Source organism: Cebus imitator, unplaced genomic scaffold (assembly GCF_001604975.1).
Source record: "Cebus imitator isolate Cc_AM_T3 unplaced genomic scaffold, Cebus_imitator-1.0 Scaffold720, whole genome shotgun sequence".
Lineage (NCBI taxonomy): Eukaryota > Metazoa > Chordata > Mammalia > Primates > Cebidae > Cebus > Cebus imitator.
In genome coordinates, this window is record NW_016108035.1 from 472,641 (window position 1) to 496,059 (window position 23,419).

Below are 23,419 nucleotides of genomic sequence, written 5' to 3' on the forward strand. Positions count from 1 at the left end.
TATAAATTACTCAGCCTCAGGTATTCCTTTATAGTAATACAAAATGGACTAACACAGGAACTGCTACACATTGCTGCTAGGAATGTAAAGTGGTCCAGCTGCTGCAGAAAACAGCGTGGAGGCTCCTCAAAAAGTTAAACATATGATTACTCTAAGACTCAGCAATTCTATTCCTGGGAATCTACCTCAGAGAATTGAAAACAGGGAATCAAACAAGCACCTACACAAAGGTTCATAGCAGCACTATTCACAATAGCCAAAAGGCAGAAACAACCCACACACTGGAATTCCATTCAACAGATAAATGGACAAACAAAACATGGTACATTCGTGCAATGAAATATTATTCAGACATAAAAGGAATGACATGCTGACACGTCACAACATGGATGAAGCTCAAAAACATCATGCAAAGTAAAAGAAGGCAGTCACAAAAAGTCACATACTGTGATATTATATGAAATGTCCAGAATAGCGAAATCCACAGACACAGAAAGTAGACTAATGGTTGCCAAGAGATGGCAGGAACAGGGAATGGAAAGTGACTGCTAACAGGGACTTGGGTTTGCTTTGAAGTGATAAAAAAAATATCAGCAATTAGATAGAAGTGGTGATTGTACAACCTTATGAAGAGACTAAAACCACTGAATTATATATTTTAAAGGAGTGAATCTGGTGAACATGGGCTGGGTGCAGTGGCTCACACCAGGCACTCTGGGAGGCCAAGGCAGGTGGACTGCTCGAGTCCAGGATGTTGAGGCTGCAGTGAGTATAATTGCATCACTGCACTCCAACCTGACAGGGTGACATGGACCCTGCCTCTAAATTTAAAAAATTAAAAAGGTGAACATGAATCACTTGTGAAATAAAATGTCAACTAAAAGTATCCATATTTTCTTTTACTCTTCTGAAAACTGTGGGTGGCTGTGCCTCAGCCCAGATCCCCAGCGTGCAGCTCTTCTGCATAGAGGCCAGAGTAACCCACAGCTGGGCATTGGCTCTCCTCACCTTGAGGTGCTGGTGCATGCAGTAACGACAGACCTTATGCTTCATCTCATGCGTGACATCACTCGAGAAAGGAATGAACCCACATTTTGGCTGTAAAATAAACAAATGAGGAGGAAAAATATTTAGAAAGAAATCATATACCTCTAAGTAGACACATCATCGACTACAAGATAATGAGTGCAGCAAGTGTGAGGTATGAACAGTCTCAGAAGCTGTTTTCATTTGCAGCTCCCAGCGAGAACAACACTTCCTGCACCAGATCACACAAACATCTCTGCTAGAGGACCCATGGCCAGAACTCCCACTAAGGAGGGTCAGTGGTACCTCTATGCTGGCTTAACACAAGTACAACACACAGTAGCTTCGTGCTTTCATTCAAGACTGTGACTGCAAGACTCTAGGAGTAGAGATGGACCCAGGACTGCCAACTCCAAGAAGCAGAACCATTGTTCCTGCTGACACTAGCCTGTGGCCTGACAGGGCCCATCTGACAGTTACTAGGCTCCCAGAAGGTCAAGGAAGCCCCACTGCCCTCTAAAAGCTGCAGCCTCTGAGCATACACAATACACAGGCCTGCGCTGAGCCTAGGGCACTGGATATCGTGGCTGGAGAAGCAGAACATCCACCCACAACTGAGGAGAACCATGAGGCATGAGCTCAGGCCAAGAGTGTGACCCAGAAATTGCTGCCTTAGAGTTGGAGGAGGGGAACAAAGGCCAGAACATGCGAGGCAGCTTCCTGAGGGACCCTGACAGCCACCCCCGACATGGGTAGCAGAGAGCTAAAGCAAGGGGACCCCTGGCCCATCCGGCCCCCACTGCCTGGCACCAGAGAAATTCAGGACTCCTGGTCATGGCATATCAGTGCCTTCTGAGGGTCACACTGGCCTTTGTGCCTCCAGGAAAATCCATCCCAAGCAGGACACGGAGAGCTCCCCAGTCTATAGGGAACCTGTGGATGGGGCTCCTGCAACACAGCGAGAAGCAGCCAAGCACCAAGCAGGCAAGGCCAGCGGGGAGGGGCACAGAGGAAAGCCAGGGGACCCTGGCAAGCTGTGCCCACTGAGCAAAATGGGGTGGGGGGCCCCAATACGCTTCCCTCTGGTGACCCTCAACCAGGGCTTGTTCCAGCCCAGGCATGCAGGGTAGGTGGGGTCTCCTGTCATGAGCTACCAGGAATGAGCATAAACCTGAGGTCTGGGAGCCATGGCAGGAAATCACAATGCAAGCGGGGGCCGTGGAAGGGAGAAGCAAGCGGAGTTTCCAGGAGCCAAGGGTGTGTACCAGTCACTTCAGTGGGAACTAGAACCCACGGCACACAACTCTTGAACTCACTACCCGGGACTGACCTTTTCCCTTTCCCCACACCATCTCCCCCTCAACAGATCACCTTAATCTCTACACACAGAATCGGCCGGTGCTCTGCAAAGTGGTAGGTCTGAAGTCTGGTTAAATTGGGAAGGCACATAGCGTAACCACTGAGAGTGTCCAGGTCCTTGTCGCAGCGAGACTCTGGAAAACAGAGCAAGGATCACACAGAGCAGGGTCCGTGAGAGAGATGAGATGACCCCTGCCCAAGACAGGCCCCACCTTGTCCCTGATTTCTGGGTATCATCTCTGTGCCTGATGAAAACCTCATGTTTCCCTGGGGGCTGTGGGACACACACAGTAACAACTTGGTTTATAGAAGGGGTAGCTTCAGGCCTTGCGGTATCAGCTCAAGCACTGGAGGGGCTGGAGACTGTAGTCAGCCACACAGATGGTAAGCCATGTCGATGTGCCTTAGCCCCAATGAAAACTCTGGACACCAAGAGCTAGTGAGCTTCCTGGTGGGCACATTCCATGTGTGTGTCACACATGGTCGATAGGAGAGTGAATGCTGCCCACATAATTCCTAGGGAGAGGACACCCAGAAGCTCATGCCAGGTCTCTCCCAGACCCCACCCCTGCACCTCTCCCCTTGGCTGCTTCCATCTTTATCTTTTTCCTGTAATAAACCATAAGCATGAGTAAAACAGTAAGTTCTATTGGTCCTTCTAGCATATTATCAATCCTTAGGGTGGTCTTGGGGATGGTCCTCTAATTCCATAACACCTTTAGCCCAGGAACTGGAAGAGGAGGGGGCTGCAGGCCCTACCTTTTCTCACATCTCGGCCCTTCCCAGTCCCCAGTGCACCAGTATTTCCCCAGCACCAAATCTGCTGGAAGCCGTAGTGTGGACAGAGCCAAATATGCCTGGGCTCCAGGCACCCCAGGGACAGGCTTTCCTCCTTTAACGTAACGAGCCTTACTCCAAGACTGCTTCTTATCACTGTGGTGTGGTTAGACCTCCCATGGTTGTTATGAAATGGCAGGCTGAGTATCAGAGCAGTCGCAGGCAGCACCCTAGAGCCGGCCTCAGACTGCCTTCACTGGGAGGAGGAACTGGAGCCCAGCCCCTGTCCTGTGGCCTTCCCGCCTCCCCAACTTTTGCCACAGCATGAAGCCCACTCCTCCCTGCCCCAGCCAGAGACGGTAGACCCACAGAATGGTCTGCTTTCATTTCCCAAATCAAATAAGGAAAACAATTGATACTGGCCAATTCCACACCCTCGTTGCCTGGCTGTGCTCCGGGCAGAGGCATTTCCACCCTCAACTCATGAAATTTCTTTGGTGACTGACTGAAAAAAAAGCTTTGACCTTGTTCCTGTCAGTAAAACCACCAGCAAGTGCAGAAAAGGGTGTGGGTGGGGATGGAGGAGAAAGGGAGGGGTGAAGGGATGGGAGGGGATTGGGGAAGGACGGCATGGGGATGGGGAAGGTGATGCCACAGAAGGCCCCTGGTTTCCCTATTCCTCAGAAAAGCACGGACCCATGGATCTGCGCTAGCCTCCAGCTGGGGGCAGCTCCCAGGGCTGCATACCCTCCTGGGCCAGGCCCTCCCTCCTGAAGCTCAGGTCACCCAGTTTCCTTTTGCCTCTCCCAGGGCCCCCCAGGGACCCTTCCCTTTCCTAAGTCTGTCCCAGACCCTCCACCTCCAGCTCCTCTCTCATGCTGTTTTCTGTTGTATTAACTGGCTCTTTTTTGTTTGAGACGTAGTCTGACTCTGTTGCATGGGGTTGGAGTGCAGTGGCGTTATCACCACTAACTGTAACCTCCACCTCCCAAGTTCAAGTGATTCTCCTGCCTCAGCCTCCTGAGTCGCTGGGATTACAGGTGCCCGCCACTATGCCCAGCTAATTTTTGTATTTTTTTTTTTTTAGTAGAGACGGGGTTTCACCATGTTGGTCAGGCTGGTCTTGAACTCCTGACACCTCTACCCACCTCAGCCTCCCAAAGTGGTGGGATTATAGGCAAGAGCCACTGTGCCCGTGTTAATTGGTTCTTCATCACATATTCTGGGCACACTCTGGTTTTCTGATATAGAGAATTGTATCCATGATCTCTCAGGATTTCTACCCTGATAATGAAGTTTCTGGCAAAAGGATTACTGAAAACTGCATGTTTCAAATATATCATTTCAAACACTTTTTTTTTTTTTTTTGAGATGGAGTCTTGCTCTGCAGCCAAGCTGAACTGCAGTGGCAAGATCTCAGCTCACTGCAACCTCCAAGTCCCCAGCTGAAGCGATTCTCCTGTCTCAGCCTCACAAGTAGCTAGGACTACGGGTGTGCACCACCACGCCCAGCTAATTTTTGTATTTTTAGTAGAGACAGGGTTTCACCATGTTGGACAGGATGGTCTCAATCTCTTGACCTCCAGATCTGATCTGCCCACCTCAGCCTCCCAAAGTGCTGGAATTACAGGCGTTAGCCACCACGCCCAGCCTCTCAAACACTTTTCAAATGAAATATTTTAAATCACAAACAATATTTGTAAGTGAAACAAGCGAAACACCCTTACCTGGTCTTTCAGATTGTATCTTTAAACAAAGCTGTTTCACAAACTCTAAAGGTAGCTGTACAACTTCCTGTAAGAAAAGACACGAAATTCTCAGTGTGAACTGAACAATGACATAAGCACGATGCCACAGAAGTGCATACTTACACACAGTTGAGTTGTAGGTTTTTATGTTATATGTATTTATTTTTTTTAAAGTTTACTGCTAAAAAAAAAAAAAAAATCAGTGTGTGGGTTTTGGGAATAAAAGCTGTTCTATTATTTTCAGGACATGTCCAGGTTAATTAGAGACACCAATATTTCACTGCAATCAGGGTGGCCAGATCTCAGAATGGCTGGGCCCACAGTGGTGACCAGCATCAAGGCCAGCATCCCTTGCCAGAGAGCACCCGGCTGAGCCCCTTCTGGTCTTTATAGCATTTATGGACCCAGAGCAGTTCTTAGACCATGTGGAAGACCCTTGCTGACCACTCAGACAACCTGAGGACCTCACGCTCCCACCTGAGGAGCAGCTCGGCATCTGAGGCAATCACTCATTCCAGGAAGACGGCCTGTGCCTACTCAGCCCTGGAGCACGCAGCATAACCAATGTCCAGCATTTTCCTCCACATGGCTTTTCTGTGCAGTTTCCCAAATGAAAGGTTTTTATTTAAGCCACATTGCTCACCATCTTTGCCATCCTATCGTGTTTCCAGGGTGGCAGAATTGTGACTTCTGAAAAAGTCTCAAAGGGACACAGAAGATCTGCTAGGCTAAAAATGCTGGGATCCTGCCCACTGAGATGCCTTCTCCACCCTACGGATCATCTCAAGGAAGTCCAAGTTCTTGCTCCACGTTAAAGAAAGCAAAAGCACAAAAGGCGCAGATGCTGATGCTGGATGCCTCGTATTTGAGAACTATCACCCAGAATCACAAGAGGCCCTCACTCTGCCTGGGCCCCCACCACACAGCACATACGTCTGGGAGAGATCACGGCCACGCAGGTCTCAGGTCCACATACCTGGCAACGACCTTTCACACCGCTGTCTACCCACGCACGGCCTGAACTCACAGTCACCCAGGTGAAACGCATACCTGGGTTTATTTTCAACAGCTGTGAATCATTGGTTTTATAATAAGCATATCTGTGTTTAAAGTCAAAATAAATGTTGGCCTGGTGCATGGCTCACACCTATAATCCCAGCACTTTGGGAGGCCAAGGCAGGCTGATCACTTGAGCCCAAGAGTTCGAGACCAGCCTGCCCAACATGGTGAAACACTATTTCTACAAATAAATAAATAAATAAAATTAGCTGGGTGTGGTTGTGTGCACCTGTAGTCACAGCTACTTAGGGAGGGGGGTCTGAGGCAGGAGGATCACTTGAGTCTGGGAGGTTGAGGCTGCAGTGAGCCATGACTGCACCACTGCACCCCAGCCTGTGTGACAGAGCAAGATCCTGTCTCAAAAATAAAAAACAAAAACAAACAAATGCTGACAGTAAGCATCCTCTTAAAAGTCCGACCACATTGTCGAGTGTGGACCATGCCACTGTCCAACCACGTGAGGATGGCACCAACCAGCTCCTGCATAAGGCATTCACCTAAGAGGACCAGAGGGAAGCCCACAGAAGTCCCCTCCTGGAGCTATTCCCTGGAATTCCCACTGAGCTTCCTGTAACCTGGGTGCTGAGATGTGGGAGGACCTCCAGGCATCATCCTCCAAATGGCAAAGGGATGACTGCTCAGAAGGACAAACAGCCACCAGCCTGGCTGCCCTTCACTCCTCATGTGCCCAGCCTGAAAACTGGGCTATGGCACAGAACTGTCAGCATGCGAGTTTCCAACGGAGCTGAGGCCAGTGCCTGAGAGCATCCAACCTCACCAGGATTTGGCCCACAGCAGCGAGGTGGGACTTCTGAGCTTTCAGACTCCTCCAGCAACAATGGAAGAATGAGGCAAGCAGCTTCTACCCCATCCTGATTTCCTAAACTCTCCAGCTCCCAAACCCAGCACTGGAGATAGGCCTAGATCAATGCCACCCCTACTGGGCAGGGCCCAGAGCCAGGGTGTGCCTGTCCCTGTCTCTTGGATCTTGTCCCTGGTTGGATCTTGCCCCAAAACAAACAGAAGGGAAACACTACGCTTTGCCTAACTTGCCAACACATTTGTTCTTCCTTCTGTGCCCACTTTCCCACTGTGCCAGAGCCTCGCGGCTGTCCGTCTGGGACACGCTCACCAGCAGTGCAAGCAAGCTCTGCTTCACTTTGTTGGTATCTTAAGGTGGAGAAAATGCGCTCAAAGGTGGCCTTGTGGGTTGAGCCCTGTATGCTGCTGGTTCATTTATTGTGACCCTTCCCACTGGGGACAAACCCAGAGCCAGAGTGCTCACTGCCAGAAATGCTCCCCCTCCTTTCCCCTCCCTCAGAGCAGTGCCCAGTGCTCACCCCACCAGGTCACCAGGTTGTCAATGCCCCTGGCCAACAAGGGCCATCACCACCCGAGTCCTCCTGCCACAGAGGCTTCCGGCGGATATCATCCCCAAGAATGTTCCTTCCTCAAGAAGAAAACTGGTCACGGCACAGAACAATCCAAGGGACATGCCCTGGGGAAAAACTCCACGAATCTTCCTAAAAGGGGAACTGTGACTTCCCAATGTGCCCAACACCACGACAGTGCAGTGAACAGGCTGGAGGCAAGCCATGTGCCCGCAGCAGCCGCAGTAGGGTGGGACCCAGGGGCCTGTCCAGGCCTCAAAACTAAAGTTCTGCTCAGAGGACAGACCCAGGCAAGGGGTGAGCCATGGCCGGCATCCCTGGTTGGTTCCCACAGACCTCAGCACAGGCGGCAATGCCCAGGGACTCCCACGGCTTTTCTCTAAACCCCAGCTTTTAACATTCATTGAGCAGCCAAGGCCCTTCCCAGATGTGATGACCCACCCCCAGGACAGCCCCAGCAGGCCCTGCCATCCTCCTATGTAGGGCCTCCTGTGTTCAGTGGTGCCCAGGGTCAGAGACGAAAGCCATTCCTTGGGACTCAGTGGTACTGGATGCTACTCTAGAGCCCCCACTGAGCAGGAGCCTCCAGGAGGGCCAGTGAAGATGGACCCTAAAGAGCAGGGGCTCACGTGGGCCCTCTGAACCCCATGCTTCTCAGACAGGCAGAGAAAATGCAGTATCCGCTCTGCTGCCACCCAGCACAGCAAATGAGAAACACATGGAGACTAGCTGGCCACGGGTTATCATTAAGCACAAAGTTCCACATCATCATTGGAAAGTTGGTGGTGGTAACGCAAAATGTGCCCAAGAATAAAAAGTACTTACCCCACAATGAACATAGTTCTCCCCCAAAAACTCCTTCATGACATTTTTGCCAAAGTCCACTATGTTCTGCAGGTGCTGAAATATCTCTTCCGAGGTCTGTAAGAGAAAAGCACAGGACAGCCTTCGTGATGGGACCTCCCAGCAGAGCCTGGCTTAAGGGGAGAGGTAAAAACCACCACAGATCCTGCCACAGGCAGGGGGATGCCCCAGCCACAGACAGAACCCTGGTGACGACCCTCAGATCCAGAAGAAGGTCCCCAGTGCCCCTCCCCACCAGCGTCCCTCCCCTACCATGCCATCTTCCTGGCCCAGAGGCTTGGAAAGGTAGCAATCTGAGGACTGTGCTGACGCCGCCTCCCGTCTGCCCTTCTCCCAAAGCAACCCCTACACACACCCTCCAAGCAATGTGGCTTTGAAAACCTCTGACGTTTCACATCCCAATCTCTAAAGAGATTTTACTCTTTAGCCACTAAATGTAGAATATTCTTTTTTTTTTTTTTTTTTTTTTTTTTTTTTGAGATGGAGTTTCACTCTTGTTACCCAGGCTGGAGTGCAATGGCGCGATCTCGGCTCACCACAACCTCCGCCTCCTGGGTTCAGGCAATTCTCCTGCCTCAGCCTCCTGAGTAGCTGGGATTACAGGCACGCGCCACCATGCCCAGCTAATTTTTTGTATTTTTAGTAGAGACGGGGTTTCACCATGTTGACCAGGATGGTCTCGATCTCTTGACCTCGTGATCTACCCGCCTCAGCCTCCCAAAGTGCTGGGATTACAGGCGTGAGCCACCGCGCCCGGCCAAATGTAGAATATTCCTTCCCCAGGCAGAGGTTCTTAAAGAGTCAGTAAGGTGATAAAACTAGCTGAGACAAGAAATCATCCCCTCCTCCCTCAGCCTGTCTCAAAAGTGAGAAGCCCAGAGGGCCCCTAGTAGGCTGCTTCAGGAAGACATCCACAAAGGCTGGCCTGGCAGTCTCACTACTGCCTGCAGGTACCTGCCTTTGTGGGCCCCCATCCAGGGCAGGCCTGGAGGTGCCCAGCACCTGGCTCATGCTCAAGAAGGTCCCAGGACTGAGCAGCTGCCCTGTGCGCCCGCAGCCTCTGGAGAACCTGCCGCCCACACCCAGCTGTGCCCCGCCAGGTACAGCATGTGCAGGTGTCCTGTGCTCATGCAACAAGATCAGTCAGAACTAAGCCTGACAGAAAACTCCAGAACACACCCAGTGGCCCAGTACAGCTGCAGTCAGTTTCTGACAAAAAATCCCCACTGGCCAGGCATGGTGGCTCACACCTATAATCCCAGCACTTTGAGAGATCGAGGCGAGCAGATCACCTGAGGTCAGGAGTTCGAAGCCAGCCTGGTCAACATGGTAAAACCCCATTTCCACTAAAAATACAAAAATTAGCTGGGCGTGGTGGTGGGTGCCTGTAATCCCAGCTACTCGGGAGGCTGAGGCAGGAGAATCACTTGAAGCCGGGAGGCAGAGGTTGCAGTGAGCCGAGATTACACCACTGCACTCCAGCCTGGGCAACAGAGACTCTGTCTCAAAATAAAAATTTAAAAAGTCCCCCTGGTCAACAGAAAAGTGACCACGCAAGTCTCCACTGATCACACAGTGTGTCACACTATGTCATTTACAGAGGAAATGTAGCTAACTGCTGCCTGGCAGACACTGCCCCGGTCACTCCACACAGAAGATCTGAAGAGGTCCACAGATGCCACGCCTCGGGGGAGTTAAAGTTAGGGTGGTTTGAGCTCTGCAGTCACTGAATGGGGCAAAGAAGGGGACAGAGAAGGCTGGAGGCAGCCGCAGGGACTTTGTTTCCATGGGATGCGCTCCACAAACCAGAACCACCTAGACCTGTTTCTCTTCAGCAGCTGAGGTGGAAACTGCAAGACAGTGGAGCCCTCCCATCCTCCTCTCCCTGCCCAGCTTGACCCCAAACCCACTGTGGCCCCACTAATGGCAACACCCCAGCTCTCCCCCATGGCTCTCTCCTCCCTTTCTATTGTGCCCACGCAGCAGCTGTCACCTCCACCGACCACCACCGCCCGGCATCCCTTTCGATGACCTCTACCTCAGACGCTCCAACCTGCCATCTCCCAGGAGCTCTCAAGGGGCAGTGACTCATTAGCCCCATATATATCCTCGCCCGAGCCAGCCTCCGCCTGCCCCCACTGAGGGACAGCGACTGTCCAGGAGCTCACCCCCAGCTCAGCTGCATGTGTCCGCGCACAGGACCCACAAGTATCAGATGGGGAGCAGAGAGGGCTGTGGATGCAGGAAGCCTCCATGACTCGGTGCGCACCCCAGGACCAACAGAGATTTGCACAGAAAGTTGCAACTCGGGTGGCCAAAAATGAGAGGGCAATGCTTTTCTACAGGTGGTCCACAGTATTTTCTTTGAATGACTCAGCAAACAGAAACCTAACGACCCCCTCCTGCTGCAATGTTTAACACTCCCATGCAATGTCTACCCCAGCACTGGAGACTCCATTTTCATACATACAATTCCACAGATGGGGAAACTGAGGCAGCAAGTGCTAAGGAACTCGGCAAGGCAAAGCTTGCCTGGTCCTGGGGTCCTTGCCACAAGCAGGGCCCTCTGAACAGGACCTGCATGCCAGGCCAGGGCAACTCCTGGCTGAGCGCCACATGGACTACCACAGTGACACACGGGTCAACGTGCTGGGCCCAGTCAGTTTTACATGAGGAATGATGGACACACCACTTTCTGCACTAAATGTTTGTATCATCTTTGAATTCTACAACTAGCATCAATATTTCTACATCAGAAAAAAAAAAATCAGTTTTCTTAAATAATTATTGTAATGTCTGGGTGTAAACCTACCCACCTTACCTTCTTCCTATTTGGAGGAAACTTCAGAAAACGCAGCACGACACAGCGCTGTTGGAAAATAAAACAAAGTGTGATTAGTAATTGCTAAAAGCCAAGGTGCAAGCTGTCAGTTTGGGGGTCCCATCCTCAGTGGACAAAGCCCACAATGAGGTACCAAGCCCAAGAGGCTGGAAAGCCCCCAGGGTGGGGAGGCCAGGGCTGGGACCCAGCAAAGGCACGCTGGGCAGCAAGACTACCAGGAACCTTCAGCCTCCAACCCACTAGCCCCTCCCAGGACTTTATCTTAAGGAAATAAATAAAATGAAAATAACCTAAATGCCCAACAATAATGAGATGGTTTAAACACAGTGGGACATATTTCAAACCAGTCAGTGATTTATAAAAAGATCAGTATTTACAGACACAGATTTGTGGTCATCACATATTGCTAAACGAAGAAAGTTACAGAACAGGGCTTACAGAATGAGCCTATTTTCATAAAAAGAGAAACACACACGCACACACACACATATATGGGCATAATTCTACTTACATCAAGTTCAGAAAACAGGTAACATTGACCCCTTGTGCCCACCCCTTGGACGTGCATGAACAGTTGCTGAGGAAGATACTAGAAGGGACTCGTCAGAGGATTATGGGTCCACTTACTTTGTGATAATTAAGCTATACTCATGATCTGAGTAGTTTTCTGTAGGTATGTTAAACTTCAAGTTTTTAAAATAAAAATTTTTTAATAAAATGAGTATGATTTGTCTACATCAAATCATCTAAAAGGACATTCAGCACAAGTGTAACAACATATCCAAGTAGCAATGATTACAATCATTTTTTAAAAATTTATCTTTATATTGAATATTCCAATTTTTTAAATGTTCAAAAAATACATTATAAGAACATATATGCAGGAAGAAGAATGTGCCTGGGATGGGTTCTAACTGCAGTGCAAGGGTGGGAGGTCCAACGCCCTGGGTAGCGCCCCGGCTGAGGCCACAGAGCAAAGCCTAGGCAGGTGGGAGGAAGCAGGCTGCAATGAAGGCTTAGAAAAGGCCATTTTCTAGATCAAAAGATGCCTAAGGAACAACAAAGGCCCTATGGAGACCAAGCCAGACTCCCCTGCCAGCTCCCCATGGCCCCACTTAGACAATGTACATTGTTGTTCTTAAATCCCAAGCATCCAGCCCCCAGGGCCCCTCTTACTGAGCTCCAATTCCCAGCCAGTGCCATGCTCCTGGCTTGCTGTTCTGCAGACAGCTGTCCCCTCCTTGAGCCCCAAGCTGAGACCTGGGGAAGCCAAGACCAATGGCACGCATGGTACCGCTGTCCCCTCCCAAGCTGAAGGCAGGTATCAACAATCAATCATGGGAAATGACTGCCTAAGGATCATTTTGATAGAACTATAATTCCACAAAAATTTAAGGGAAGACAGAAGTTGATCAACAGAAATCCTAATTCTAGTCGGCTCTCCAGAAGCTCGCTCCCCTGAAAGTGCATTTGATCCTCACCTGCACATGATGGTGTGTGCTATTCGAGTGTGCCTGACCCGCCCTCCAACAATTAGGCACCAAATACAGAACAGCTCTCCACTGATAGCAGGCATTCAGCGACACTTTACTAGTGACGTGTAAGTGTGATTGAGGAAAATTAGTAAGTTTACCAGAGTAATCCTGGTCACGCTTGAAAATTAACACAATACGAAAATATATTATATTAAATACCTGACCAGTGTAGACTGACCCACGATGCCATGGTGCAAGTTCTCCCCGTCCCTCACATAGGGCAAACCCCGCCACCCAGCCTACTCACCCGCCAGACTGCATGCACAGAGCTCTGCAGCATCTACAGGAAAGCAAGGCCTCTCTCGGTTTATCACGGAACTAACTCAAAAGCTGTACAACGGACTTTTGCAGCAAAGCAGTCCTGAGCAGGGTGATGCCACGCCAAGACACACGAGCTTTCTCATCGCAGAAATTCCCTGCTGCAGCCTCAGAAGAAGGAATTCACTGGGCCCATGAACAGAAATACTAACTACAAGAACACAGGACCCCCTGACCTGGCAGCATTCAGCTGCTAATACAGACTCAGCTTTCCAAAGTACCCTGCCACTGTGTTGCCAGGAAAGGCGGGAACAAGTAGTCTTTTCTGTTTATTCATAAATGGAAATTATAAATTTCCTGTGCATTATGATTACACACAAAACTATTCACATAAAGTAGAAGTTCATTCAGAAAGCCATTATCTGGCTTACAAAGAAAAATAAAAAAAAAAATAAGTTGTACAGGGCATTATACAAAGAAAAAACATACACAGGTCCCAGGAGAAAAACATGTCAGAGCCTAAATGATTGCAGGACTTAGTCCTCAGTCCTTGTGGATAATAAAATAACATTATTCTTCCCTCTAGCACTTAATAATTATTACTGCAATAGCCAGCAGGTGCTAGCACCAGCACTTCAGGCCCCAGGCTACACTCCTAAACTTCATCATCTCTAGCTGTCTCTCCCTCCAAGGTGGGCAACTGAGTCCCAGTCTACAGAATGAGGGAAGTGGTCTCAGAAAACCCAGGTCCAGCCCCACCTGCTGGCCCAGCCTCAGTCTGGAGAGAAGCCTTGATCAAGATCAAGGCCTTGACTGCAAAAGTCAAGGTCATGTGGAGTAGAGCCGAGTTCAGAGGAGGGCCTGGACACTGGGAGGTTCTGTGAGTCTTTCTGGTGGCCAGGCTCCTCACTGCTGCTGAGTCACTGGCAGGGGCTGGGGGCACTGGCTACTGTGCTGCCCCTCAGGAGAGGGTAACACACAGGCCTTCCAAGCCTGGGACGAGAAGCCTGAAGCAGCCTTCCCTCTCGGCCCTCCCAGCCCCTTCCTCACATTTCCTCCATCATCACATCCAAACACAGTGGCTTGGCCTCCCTGCTGTCACGCATGGGAAATCTCCTGCTATGCCTTCCCATTATGGAGCCCAAGAGCCACAACCAACCAAGGAAACCTGAATACAGAGATTTGTCCATTTCAAGGGAAACTGCTTTCTCCACCCACCCATTTATCATCCAAAAACTGACACAAGAAACCCACCTACCCACACTCTCCCAGGGAAACTGCAGTATCAGCCAGTTCTCATTAACACCAAAACTCAGACACACTCAGCTCACCTATCCTGTACAACCCATGCCAAGTGCCCCATGTGAGGGGCCTGATCAGACTGGGCTGGCTGAGGTGAGTGGTCCCCAAGATGTACCAGGCTGAGAGCTTCAGTAATGCATAGGCCACAGGGCCCCACTACCCTCAGGCAGGCAGCTGGCAGGAAACAGGTGAAAAATTAACACCGTAGCGGCTCTCATTAGCAGAAAGACGCAGTGAGTCCAAGGGGCACCCATGGCTGGGAAAGTGGTGTGAGTGCACTTTATGACGTTCTGTGACAACATCATCACCCAACAATGCAGCTGTCAGAATGCATCCCTGGTGTTAAGCGGTGCTTGACAATAAGTAGAAAAAAAAGACAAGAAGAAAGTGCACCAAAGTGTTAACAAAAGCTGTTCTCTTCATGGAGAAATACTGGGTGTTTTTCACTTCCTTCCTTCTGATATTCTATATTTTTAGAGGGAAGAAGCAATAATTGGTCTTAAATAAAAATAGAAGGCCACAAAACCCCCAATATATTAAAATGGACACCTGCCAATGGAAAGCCTGAGGGGGCACCTTATGAGTAGAATTGACGCTACTAACTAGAAGAGCCTTTCAGGACAGATAAGGAGAGACTTTCCTGTCATCCACAGGGAACTCACTCTGGAGGGGTATCACCCACAAATCAGCTGTTCCAGAGACCCGTCAAAGGACAAGGACCAAGGTCAAGTCTCCCAACAGGCTAAGGAGATAACCTGAAGTTGAGATCAGACAACTTTCGTGGGCAGGGAAGACAGAAAAAGACAACAGCAGCAGGGGTCACCCCTCAGGATGCTGCCCCAGCCTTCTAGAAGCAACACTCAGCTCTGGCTCCCAAATTGTCAAGATAGACTCCTAGGAGGGGCCGTGGGGGATCCCAAATGTGCAGTCTAAAGAGGCTGCCCTCCCTGTAGACTCTTCTCACCTCACCCGACAGCTCCGGCTCTGTCCCAGCCAGAGAAGAGGGCTGTCCAGGGTCTGTCAGTCACCAGGGGCAGGAGGTGCCGAAGTCGCTCACCTTTGCAAACCCAACCAGAAAGGCATGTCCAGGACGCGCAGGACCGTGGAGGGGACAAGAAGCAGAGCTTACAGTACTGGCTCCAACAGGAGGTGCTCCAAGGGTGCAGCTTGGCTTCAGCGGGGAATGTACAGCCTCAGATAGAAATACAAAGCCCATTTGACACAGGATGAAGACGTGACATCACAAGATGCCTGTGGAGGATGGGAGCCCAGTACTCTGCAGGCAAAAGCAGGAAGGCCAGACTGGATGCGGCCTTGGGGTAGGGCACAGTAGGTGCTGGCCCCTTATCCAACCTGTGTGGGGCACGTCCTTCTCAAGCCTTGGCGACTCCATCCTGACTTCATGGTGTCCTCTGCAGGACTGAAGCAGGCGCAGGTGTGGGCCATGGGGGAGGTCACATACCACCCATACTACTACCAGAACATGGGGAGGCCCGTGGGGACAGGTACACCTTGTGTGTGGGACTGACCCCTATAGGCACGATAAGCCTGACACCATGTAAAGGGGAAGTAGGGCTGCCTTGAGGCTCACAGTGAGGGCCACAGGGAAGTGTGAGCAAGTCGGGGCCCTCAGATCTCCCAACTGCTTGGTAATAAGGCAGAAGTGGCCAGGCCCAAGGTACAACCTTGCTCTCTGCAGACACAGAAATAATGCTTTCCTCAACCTCCTGGATCGCAGTTCTCAGAAGACAGAGGAAGTCACTGAGGAGCTTTGCTCTGACTGAATTCTGACCAAGAAGGAGGCTCAGTCAGGCAAGGAAAGTGGACATGTCACCTCAGAAGGTATAAAAGTAGGAAGTGAGCCCAGGCCAAACCGACAAACCCCCAAGTGCCAGAGACGCACCGTCACAGGGCTGACAGTCACCAAAAAGCAGACCTCATCACACAACTGCAGATACAAAGAAAGGAATAAACAAAGAGGGAGCCACAAGCACAGCTCTCCAATGAGCTCTGATGAGACAAGGAGGAACTTCCTAGGACAGAAGCCACATCAGCTGCATCAGCCTAGAACACCACCATTAAAAATCCCAAATGAAGAATACGTCACTGGTTTAAACAAAATGCTGGCTGTAATGGAAAGCTAAGGCTATTTCAACTAGGTCCAGCTAAAAACTTTAAAAGGGAGTGGCCCTGGTCTGGGGGAATATATTATACAGCTGGAAAAAACCGGGGTCATAAACGTATGTGCTTCCAGCATCCACAGCAGGAAGTATGACCCAATTAACAGTCCTAAAGGACTGGACAGCGGCTTTCCACCTAACCTGTTCTAAGTTGATTCTGTAATGGATATCTTTGTGTACGAGATCTTTATTTATGTTTCTAATTATCTCCTTAGAACAGACTGCTAGAACAGAAATTAGTAAATCAAAGAGCATAAACTTTTCAGAAATTAATCTTTTTTCCCGAGTATCATACATATCCATTGTAGGAAATTTAGAAAATATTTAAAAAACAAAAAAAAGGGTAAGTGATTCATGATACTATCACAGTTATAGCCACTTAGAACATTTTCATGTATTTTCTTCCAGTTATTTTATAATTATAATCACATTATCCATCTTCTTTTGTAACCTGCTTTTTCTATGTAACATTGTAAACACTTCCACATATGAAGTGGAATCTAGTATCCTTTACTTAATCCATCCACTACAAAATAATCATCTAAATTATTAAAATTTTAATACACAAAATAATGCTGTATGGCAAAAAAAAAAACATATATATATATATGATCTATGAACCAGAAATCTTAAAACACAAGATGAGAACAGAAACAGTAAAAGGGTACCTGACTGCTTGAACTTCACACCTTCAATGCCCAAATACCCCAGGCACCAAACAGGTGCCAAAAAGACACCAAATCTCCCCAGGCACCAAAACAATTTGCAAAAATGGTCTGAAGCTCTCAGACTCGGAAAGTTTACAAAACTGGAACAACTGGAAGTGAGCAGCTTTGTCCACACATGTGATCAATGTTCTTTGTTGGTAAGCTGACTAAATGGCAAAGTCTTCCATGTTACCTCTGTCAGTAAGACGGAAAACATCGTGACAGCTTAGTGTCATGACGGGAGTGGGCCACCTTCCGCCTCTGCTCCCCAAGGCTGAGGTGTTCTGGAAGGGAGTCAGTGCCCCAGGCAAGCACATGATCCAGATCTGGACACCTAGGAGATGGAATGACAAACCAAACCTAAAATGACCTTCACAGGACAGGGCACTGAGCCAAAACCAACCAGCTGAAGGTGAAGGAGGCAGGTGCAGGTGCCACACAGGAGAGAAATCCAGCGGCAGTGCATAAAGGGGCAGCCTGTGAACTTCACTAACCTGAGATGTGGCTACTAGCCCAAGTACTATACCTTCGGTCTGCAGTGAGGAAACTGTGTCCAGATGGGAAGTGCCCCTGCCCAAGGAGCCTCCATGGGGTAAGTGTCTGGAGTTCCAGACACCCACCAGGGGACATGCCAGGCTGCTGAGAGCCTCTCAAGCATGCCACAGGGTCTGTGCCACACAAGGCAGAGAATATCGTGGTTACCTGAACCTGGGAAAGTTCAGGTGCACAACCATCCCAAACAGAGGCAGAATGCAAACTGACAGGCAAAATGAGAATCGTCCTGGGCCATCTCTGAGAGGAAGGGCCTTGGGGAAGCTGACCACCTTCTGTCAGGAACACCTTTAAATGCCTCTCTATGGTTGGCCTGCTGCTTACCTTCCTGCCCACCCTCCTGCAGCCCACACCTATCCCCAGGCCCCATTTCCTACAAGTCCTGTGCTCCACAGAAAACTCTCTCTCATCCCATGTTTGTATACCACAGAGAGAACATCACACACGCTCCTTTTAGTGCTGATAGCCAATGACCATGCAGATCTCCTTACCTAGACCCTCAGCTCCTGCACGACGGGCTCAGGCTGGCTGAAGATGCAGCATGTTCTCACAGTGGAGGGGATGGCAGTCAGCACAGGACTCATTATGGACCTTTCAATTGTGAGAAGAGCTGATGCCCTCTCAGAGAAAGCAACACTCTCCTTATCTGGAAAAACTTGGCAAAGGCCTCCCTCTCTCTTGGACTGAATGAGGTGGATCTAAGGAGCTGAGCAGAGTAGCAGGGTCCACCTGCCCCCACACCCAGCTGGAGGGAGGCTGTGTACACGCTCAGCATCCCTGGGACGAGACCACAGACTCCTCCTGTTCTCCCTCACCCGTCTTCTATCCCACTGACACACACTGTCTGCTCGAACTCAACAGGTCCTAAAAAGCTGCCTTTCAGGAATTGCTCTCTCCTCCTCGGTCTACAGCCTAAGCAAATATGCCACAGGACAGAGCTGGTGGGCCAGGCTTGGTTCAGGTTACTATATCAGGCAGAGGCTCTGTCTGACCTTAACTTGATGGGAAACATTTTCTTATGAGACTAGGTGCAGTGATAATCTTCAATTTCAAATGATAAGCTAAAAACAACAACCAAGCAGAAATTAGCATGGTAAAGCAAATTTAGATTTAAAATAAAGAACGAGGCTGGGTACAGTGGCTTACACCTGTAATCCTAGCACTTTGGGAGGCCAAGGCGGGCAGATCATTTGAGGTCAGGAGTTTGAAATTAGCCTGGCCAACATGGTGAAACCCATCTCTACTAAAAATACAAAAAAATTAGCCAGGCATGGTGGCAGGCGCCTGTATTTCCAGCTACTTGGGAGGCTGAGGCAGGAAAATTGCTTGAACTCAGGAGGCAGAGGTTGCAGTGGGCCGAGATTGGGCCACTGCACTCCAGCATGGGAGACAGAGCGAGACCCCATCTAAAATAAAAAAAAAAAAAAAAAAAAAAAAAGCATGAGTAGCATAGGTCTAGAATAGCCTGGCAGCTGTAGGTAAATTTGAAAATGTGAAAGAAAAAAGAAACAATCATTACAATCAGAACTGTGCAACAGGGGAGGGCCAGGATGCCCTGGAGATGCCTGCTCAGGGAAGAGGGTGGACACATACTTGTCAGGGACATACAGAGAGATCCAAATGCCAGAGGCAACTTCCTCAAAGCCTCTGCCCTTTCAACATGGGTGTCCTTTTGCTCCAAGCCTGAAAATTGCTGCTACATCTGCCACCACTTTTGAAACTTAATATATCAGCCCTCACTAAAGAACGCCTTGGGTTTACCTAAAATGCAGAGATACATCTAATCTTACAAAGGAATTGGAAGATCAGCATTTGTTTTGGGAAAGGATTCAGGAGATTGGCACAGTAATCCAACAACAAAACGGAGTCACGAGGAAACATCCCTCACTTTGCCCAGTCTTGGACTACACAAGAGAAGGGTGGCTTCAGGTTAGCCTGGTCCATTATATTCACCTAAAGATCTTGAGCAAAGCCTGTAGTCTCTGTTCTTTAGTTCCCTGTGCTAATGAGTAGCAAAACCCAAAAGCAGAACCTCGGACTACCTGGATGTTTGCGGCTTACACTGCAGCTGACCAATGCATCCAGCAGAGAAACAACAGAAGCAAGGCAGTACTCCACCACCTACACCATCCCTGACAAGCTGTTGGACTGGGCCAGTGCCCTTAACCTCTCTTATTTTCACTTTATCTATGTGTCCAAGGGTATGACAATTATCACTTGCTAAGCATAACTTGATGGGTTCTTCCTTAACTGATCTTTCCAACAATCCCACAAAGTGAGTTCTATTACTAGTTCCACTTTAAAAATATAGACACTGAGCCTCCACCATGCAGTGATAGAACTGAGATTTCTGTGCCTTTAACACCCAGGCTCTAACTCCTCCCTACATGACACCTATTCCCCGCCCCCCTCACCCTCCTCCCCCACCCCCAACCGGCCGCATTCCGGCGTGATTGTACCAGGCAGCAAAAAGGTCAGAGAGATCTGAGCACTCACACAAACCCACATGCTTCACTCTTGGATTCACCTTTGCGACTTCTTACTGCAGTTTCTAAAACTTTCACCATCATTGAATTCAGGTTTCTTCAAATTCCAAAAGGTTGAGAAGGGGACCTGTGGACCACGTACCCTTACTATTAACAGCAGCAAGAACAGCAACTCCGTAGTTTCAAGAGGCTGAACTCTTTTGATGCTGAGAATAACAGCACCACGGGCACTTTGCTTCTTCCTCCAGTGCTGCCCGAGCCCTCTGCCCAGCTAAGCCTCCGCCCCACTGCGGCCTGGCAGTCCCGCGGGCACCCAGGCGGGAGGCGACACCGCGTGAGGCTGCGCGCGGCACCGATGGGGCGGCGAGGGGGACAAGGAACTGATTCTGACAGAGAGGGGGAATACTGAGGGAACGAGAGACGGATCGGGAGAAGGAAGGACCTGGGGGAACGAGACTGACCCAGTAGAGAGGAGACGCTGGGGTGATGAGGAACTCACGGAATTGGGGGGGATGCTGGAGGGTGGGAGAATGAAGAACGGCTGGGGAGGAGAGAGGTACGGTAGGGAACGTGGAACCGACCTTGCTGGGGAAAGGGATAATGGGGACGGGATAATCCCGGCCATCTGAGTGAGGTCCGGGACCTGCGCGGTACCTCCGCCACTCACCTGCGCGTGGGCCACCACCAAGCTCTTATTGCCTTCTCCGTGGTACCCCCATTCATTCTCGTCCATCTTCCCCTCTTCCATGCCCTGGCGCAGCCCTGGCGCCTCGCGGGCTGGGACGCGGGGACGCGAGCTGGGGGCCGCCCGCCTAGCTGGGCACCAGCGGCTGCCGTCGGGGGAGGAGCGTCTGTCAGCTGCCGCCCCGGCTGGACCCCGCCGCCGCGACTCACAGACTGTGGCCGCCGGAAGCCACGCCCCCGGCGCCCTCAGCGCCTGCCATGGCGGAGTTGGGCAACTTCCGGGTTCGTCAACACGTCCCTTCCAGTGATCGCGGCGGTGGCTAGGTTGGCGGCCATCTTAGGTACTGGTAGAGTGACTCATTTCCGGAGCGCGGTCTTGGGAACCGGAAGGAAAGCTTCCGGCCTGGGCGCCGGATGTGTAGCTGGCGGGAGGATCCGGCGGCTGTTCGACGCAGGGTTGTGACCTGTAGCGTCCGGGTAGCTAGGGTGTCTGGGTCTTGGAACCAGTTAGTCGCGGGACCCCAGCAAAGCTCTTGGCATCTCTGAGCTTCAGCTTTTTCTTCTGTAGAACAGGATGTGACTCATCGCACATTTCTGGGGATACCTAATGCAGTCATTTCGGTGGTCCTGTGAGGTAGAAAACATTGTCCAGCTTTCCACGCGAGGAAACGTGGCTTGGCGACACGACTGGACTCCCCAGTCCCGCTTTTGCCGAAGACTTCGAAGGACGCATTTGGAGCGCGAGGCTCCAGCTTGGCGATGAGGCGGCGGGCTGACGACCTTCCTTCTCCGAAATTCACTGATTCGGCGTCAAGAATGGCACAGCCTCGTAGAGCTACCGCATTTCCCAAACTCTTAGTCTCAAGACCAATTTATACTCGTAAAAATGATTGAGGGCCCCAAGCTTTTACTAATGTGGATTATAGCTGTCGATGTTACCATACTATAAGTTAAAATGCTTTAAAGTTTTTTTGTTGCTGTTTAAAAGTAAATGGCCAGGTGCGGTGGCTTACGCCTGTAATCCCAGCACTTTGGGAGGCCGAGGCGGGTGGATCACCTGAGGTTAGGGGTTAAAGACCCGCCTAGCCAACATGGTGAAACCCTGTCTCTACTAAAATTACAAAAATTAGCCAGGTGTGGTGGTGAATGTAAGGGTTATTGCCGAGTTTAGAATGAGGAGACTGAGACCAGCATAAAAAAAATTAAATGCCTATTTATTTAACTCGGGCAAAGTTCCATGGACCCGTGGAAAGGGGCCAGGGAAGTCGCGCTTGGCGTTTCTGGGCGTGGGGTTTTATAGGGAGTGAAGGCGTTTTGATTGGTTGTGTGGAAACCGGACGTGGTTGGGGCAAGCTGCTATTGGTAGGGAGGCGGGGTTTCTGGTGAGCGGGCCGCCCAGGGGGAGTGGGACCTGGACAGAGCAAAATGCTATTGGGCAGGTTTTGTCGGGGCTTCTTTTAAACTTTGTGGGGTTTTCCAATGGCGGGGTAGGTGCCGGGAGCAGAGGTTGATGTCGATCGCGGAGTGGTGACGTAGTGGCGAGGGATGGGCGTGTCCGAGCTCCCAGCGAGGCAACGGGCCTTACAGTGAACCCCTGTAATCCTAGCTACTCGGGAAGCTGAGGCAAGAGAATCACTTGAACGCAGGGAGTGGAGATTGTGGTGAGCCAAGATCGCGCCATTGCACTACAGTCAGGGTGACAGACTCCGTCTCAAAAAAAGAAAAAAAGGAAATATATATACCTCGCCCACCACCAAAATAAAGGAATGGTATGGTTTTACACTTTTGCAAATCTTTTAAAAATCTGACCTAATAGATTCTCACATGTGCTTTGGCATTCGGTCTGCTGCAATATATTGCATTGGTTGACGTATACATGGTGAAGCATCTGCAGTTGTGTTGTTCACAAAGAAGGTAGGACCTGCAGACCCAACTTTCAGAACGGTTGGCCACCTTGCCAGGCCTTGGGAATTGTAGTGAAATCAGGCCAGAGAATCAGGAAAATGAGCTGAAGGCTTTGAGTGAGCATCTCTTTTCCCCGTTTTAGGCCTCAAAAGAGAGGCTGGGGCCAGGCATGGTAACTCACGCCTGTAATCCTAGCATTCTAGGAGGCTCAGGTGGGCGGATTGCTTGAGCTTAAAAATTCCAAACCAGCCTGGGCAACATGATGAAACCCCATCTCTATAAAATATTAGTTGGGCATGGCAGCTGTGCCTGTAGCCCCAGCTACTTGTGGGGCTGAGGCGGGAGGATGGCTTGTGTCCGGGAAATGCGCCCAGGAGGTTGAGGCTGCAGTGAGCCCTGATCAAGCCACTGCACTCTAACCTGGGTGACAAAGTAAGATCCTGTCTCAAAAAAAAAAAAAAAAAAAAAGTGTGGGAGGCTGGGTGTGGTGGCTCACACCTGTAATTCCAGCACTTTGGGAGGCTGAGACGGGCAGATCATGAGGTCAGGAGTTGGAGACCAGCCTGACCAATATGGTGAAACCCCATCTCTACTAAAAATACAAAAATTAGCTGGCCATGATGGCATGAGCCTGTAGTCCCCGATACTCAGAAGGCTGAGGCTGAAGAATCTCTTTATCCTGGGCGACAGAGCGAGACTCTGTCAAAAAAACAAAAGGGAAAGGAAAAAGGAGGGGAGGGGGAA

General features: G+C 50.2%; 1 protein-coding gene and 1 long non-coding RNA gene across 2 annotated transcripts in view; one reads left to right on the top strand and one right to left on the bottom strand.

Annotated features, from left to right (window-relative positions):
* IPPK (inositol-pentakisphosphate 2-kinase) overlaps positions 1–21,117 on the bottom strand; it is a 57,947-nt gene extending 36,830 nt beyond the window's left edge. Inside the window, exons 1-6 of the mRNA XM_017518975.2 lie at positions 20,754–21,117; positions 11,046–11,093; positions 8,186–8,281; positions 4,890–4,956; positions 2,398–2,519; positions 1,009–1,098 (exon numbers count right to left, since the gene is read on the bottom strand). Of these exons, the coding sequence (XP_017374464.1) occupies positions 1,009–1,098; positions 2,398–2,519; positions 4,890–4,956; positions 8,186–8,281; positions 11,046–11,093; positions 20,754–20,834 (504 nt within the window). The 5' untranslated portion in view covers positions 20,835–21,117. The remainder of the gene's footprint in view (positions 1–1,008; positions 1,099–2,397; positions 2,520–4,889; positions 4,957–8,185; positions 8,282–11,045; positions 11,094–20,753) is intronic.
* LOC108296502 lies at positions 20,982–21,735 on the top strand. Its single transcript, XR_001821888.2, has 2 exons — positions 20,982–21,094; positions 21,339–21,735. It is a non-coding gene; the product is annotated as an uncharacterized LOC108296502 (long non-coding RNA).
* Positions 21,736–23,419: the final 1,684 nt, after the last annotated feature.